Source organism: Otolemur garnettii, unplaced genomic scaffold (assembly GCF_000181295.1).
Source record: "Otolemur garnettii isolate 467f Iridium unplaced genomic scaffold, OtoGar3 scaffold00107, whole genome shotgun sequence".
Lineage (NCBI taxonomy): Eukaryota > Metazoa > Chordata > Mammalia > Primates > Galagidae > Otolemur > Otolemur garnettii.
In genome coordinates, this window is record NW_003852502.1 from 7,136,655 (window position 1) to 7,140,151 (window position 3,497).

General features: G+C 43.4%; 1 protein-coding gene across 1 annotated transcript in view; it reads right to left on the reverse strand.

Moving 5' to 3' along the window:
- Positions 1-3,497, reverse strand: part of CD109 (CD109 molecule) — a 116,297-nt gene that overhangs the window by 87,894 nt on the left and 24,906 nt on the right. The window contains exon 4 of the mRNA XM_023517277.1: positions 1,731-1,961. Within this exon, the coding sequence (XP_023373045.1) occupies positions 1,731-1,961 (231 nt within the window). The remainder of the gene's footprint in view (positions 1-1,730; positions 1,962-3,497) is intronic.

Here is a 3,497-nt window from a genome sequence, read left to right on the forward strand (position 1 = left end):
TAAGTTCTCCATATATGTGAATAAATGATGAAGGGTGGTATAAATGGAGTCAGTTCAGCTGTGCTCAGAGAAGCACATGAACTTAGAAATGCCATTCGCCATGCCAGTCTGCTCTATAGACATTCCAGGGCATGGCAAAGGCAGAAATTCACAGCACTGAGAACGACAGAATCATACTAGTTCAATCCAGGAAATACGCATTGAAAAAAATAAGGAAATATGCATTGAGCATGGGCCCGCCAATGTGGTATTTGCTACAAATATATCTTAGCTCGAAATTATATGTAAACATGTTTCTTTGGTTGGTTTTTGTTGTTGTCCTCATTGTTGTTACTCTTTCATCATCGTTGTTGCTATTTTAATTTATAACAACAAAGAAACTAAAAATAGGAAAATACTGAACTAAAAGGCCTGAATCTGTCTCACACAGAGGCAGATTCACAGCATGGCTCACAGCAACCTCTGCTATTCATTAGAATGCTTGGGGTGACCAATGTCCTGAGACTGAGAAGGTTCCTGGGACCAGGGACCCTCAGTTTTAAAATTTGGAGCGCCCAAAGCAAACTAAGGTAAGTAAGCCACCTTATTGCTATGCAATGATCAAAAGCTAGTTTTCACCTCAGCTTAAACATAGGAAACTAGGCCCGGCTGGATCTAACTGTCTTCCCCTTGATTCCCACAGGAAAGTAGTAAATCTTCAAATAACAGGGGCCAAACAACTACCTGTCAAAAGGGGTTCATATAATAATAATAGTTAATTTTAGTGAGACTGTACGATATACAGCCACAGTTATAAAGGGTTTACTTGAATCATCTCACTTAATCCCCACAAAAACTCTGTAAGGTATTACTATTATTTAACACATTTTACACATAAGAAAACTGAGACTCAGGAAGGTTAATTAATTTCTCCAAGATCTCACAGCTAGTGTCCATTCTTAGAACAGAGCAGCATCACCCCAAGAAAAGAAAGAACACAACACCACCCCCCCCACAAGAATACAACAAAGAATCCTCCCACCACGTCGAAAAAAAAAAAAACACAACATGACCAACAAGACCCTGCATGAGCCCAACCCACCTGCTTGTATCTGACCTCAGCTCCTAACACTTGTCCCTTCGAGCCCTGGGCTCCAGCACTTGGCCAGCTTACTGCTCCTGCAAGGCACCGAACAAGCTCCCCCCACCCCAGGGCCTTTCCCCATGCTCTTCCCTCTGTGTGTGTGGGCTCCTTCTTTTATTTCCATTACATCTCTGCATAAAGACATCTTCCCTGACAACCCTACAGAAAATAGCAAAAGCAGACTCTCTCTTGCACATACACAAATACATACACACCGGTCCCTTTACATATCTATAAATTTTATACACGTATGTGTTTGTTGTCTGTCTCCTCACATGTGCTGAAAAATAAACTCAGTGTAAGCAGGGACTTAATCTGTTCCATTCAATGCTGTATCTCAATGCCTGGAACACAGAAGTTCAATAATGTTTGACAAACGGATACATCTCTCAAGAAGCCAGGACTACAGTTGAACAGGCCAGCTTTGGCACTTGACCTCTTAACTCAGTGCTATACCATTCCCTTTTCTAGATAGAGGGGTCCCATGTAGAGGAGGAACTTATCTTGGGTGAATTATAAGGTACTCCAGGGTAACATGAGCAGAACTTCCAAGAGAGCTTTAGTAAGATGGCTTAGATTCCTGGTTTCATTTCTGTCTAGCACTTACCTTAATGAGAATGTTCAGAGAGGTTTTGTAAGGCTTGAAATCTGAGAAGAGTGTAACAATGCGAAATTTCACTTCTTGCTTTGGCTTGTAGAGGGCCTTGTCTGTTTGAATGAAGACAGATATTCTCTTGGTCTCAAATGATAAGCGCGTCCTATTAGAGAATAAAATCTCATCCTGGGCACGTCCAGTTACGTGTAACTCATAAATCTTATTTGGACTGTTCAGAGGTAGCTGGGAGGAAAAAAGTCACACAGGAAGGTCTCAGTATTTTACCTCAAAAGTGTTTCAATTACAAGTTAGAATGAAAATGTAAGTACATAGCTTTATCAAAAGCAAGAATTGCAATGTTGAAACATTTGCCCCTCCTGGGCACCAAAGTTAAACAGTTTGCTTCCCTCTTTTACCATCCTGTAGTTTACACTCCAGTTACATCACAGGGGTCCTGGAATGGGGCAAGCACACCTCACAGCTGTCCTCAAGACCAGCACCTGGCCATTTCCTATTCCAAGTGCAAAGTCGCCCTCACTGACAGTTACCGTGGGTCAGACCATCTAACAGACCTCAACACTCTGCTCTATGCTCACCCTACCTGAGGCAGAGAGCTGGAAAAAGAAATCTATCTGTACAGATTGGTTTGTTGTTTTTTTGTTTGTTTGTTTGTTTGTTTGAGACAGAGCCTTAAGCTGTCCCCCTGGGTAGAATGCTCTGGCATCACAGCTCACAGCAACCTCAAACTCCTGGGCTTAAGCAAGTCTCCTGCCTCAGCCTCCCAGGTAGCTGGTACTACAGGCGCCCACCACACCACCCAGCGATTCTTTTGTTGTTGCAATTGTCATTGTTGCTTTAGCTGGCCCAGGCCGGGTTCGAACCCGCCAGGCTTGGTGTATGTGGCAAGGAGCCCTACCCATGGAGCTACGGGTGCCACCAATACAGATTTGTCTTCTGACTTTATTCACTCAAGCTCTTTCCTGAGATGCATTCTCTTCCCGCCTCTTGCTCATCATGGATCACAGTCTTGGTGAGAATGACGCTTGTACGATTACTGTTAGTAACAGAAATGCTCCTCTGGCAGTAACGGATCTTATGTGATATTGTGGGATGATGATGACTGACAGATAGATAGATAGACAGATAGATAGATAAAGAGAGAGAGACATAGATAGATGTCCTCATCCTACCTGCCGGGCTCATAACTCCTACAGCTCTCCTTAAAGTCTTTTGTTGTAATATCAGGATGCTTCGGGCTCAGGAAACAGAAAATTAATTTCTCTCTCTTTCTCTCTCTCATAGTCTCCTGCCCACCTTCCCAAGCAGGACTATAATCTGATTGTGGATCATAAAACCCTCATTCCTGCCCCATCCCCTGGAGGAAGGAATGCACAAGAGAGACTAAGAGGAATCAGCACACACAGGCCTCAATTTCAGATCAGACCTTTGCTGTCCAATCACATTTTGACACTGATATCCATGCTTCAAATGTGGACAACCAATGATGTCTCTATAAAGGGCACAAAATACAGGGTTCAGGGAGCTTCCAGATAGCTGAACCCCTGGACATCCCTGAAGGGTGGCACACCCAAGGAGGGCACAGAAGCTCCATGCCCCAGACCTCACCCTACGCATTTCTTCATCCATATCCTTTGTAAAATCCTTTATAATAAACTAATAAATATGTTTCCCTGAGTTCTGTAAGCCACTCTAGCAAATCAATCAAACCCACCAGGTTGTCCTCAGTAGTTGGGCTAGAGCATGAACCAAAGACTGTGC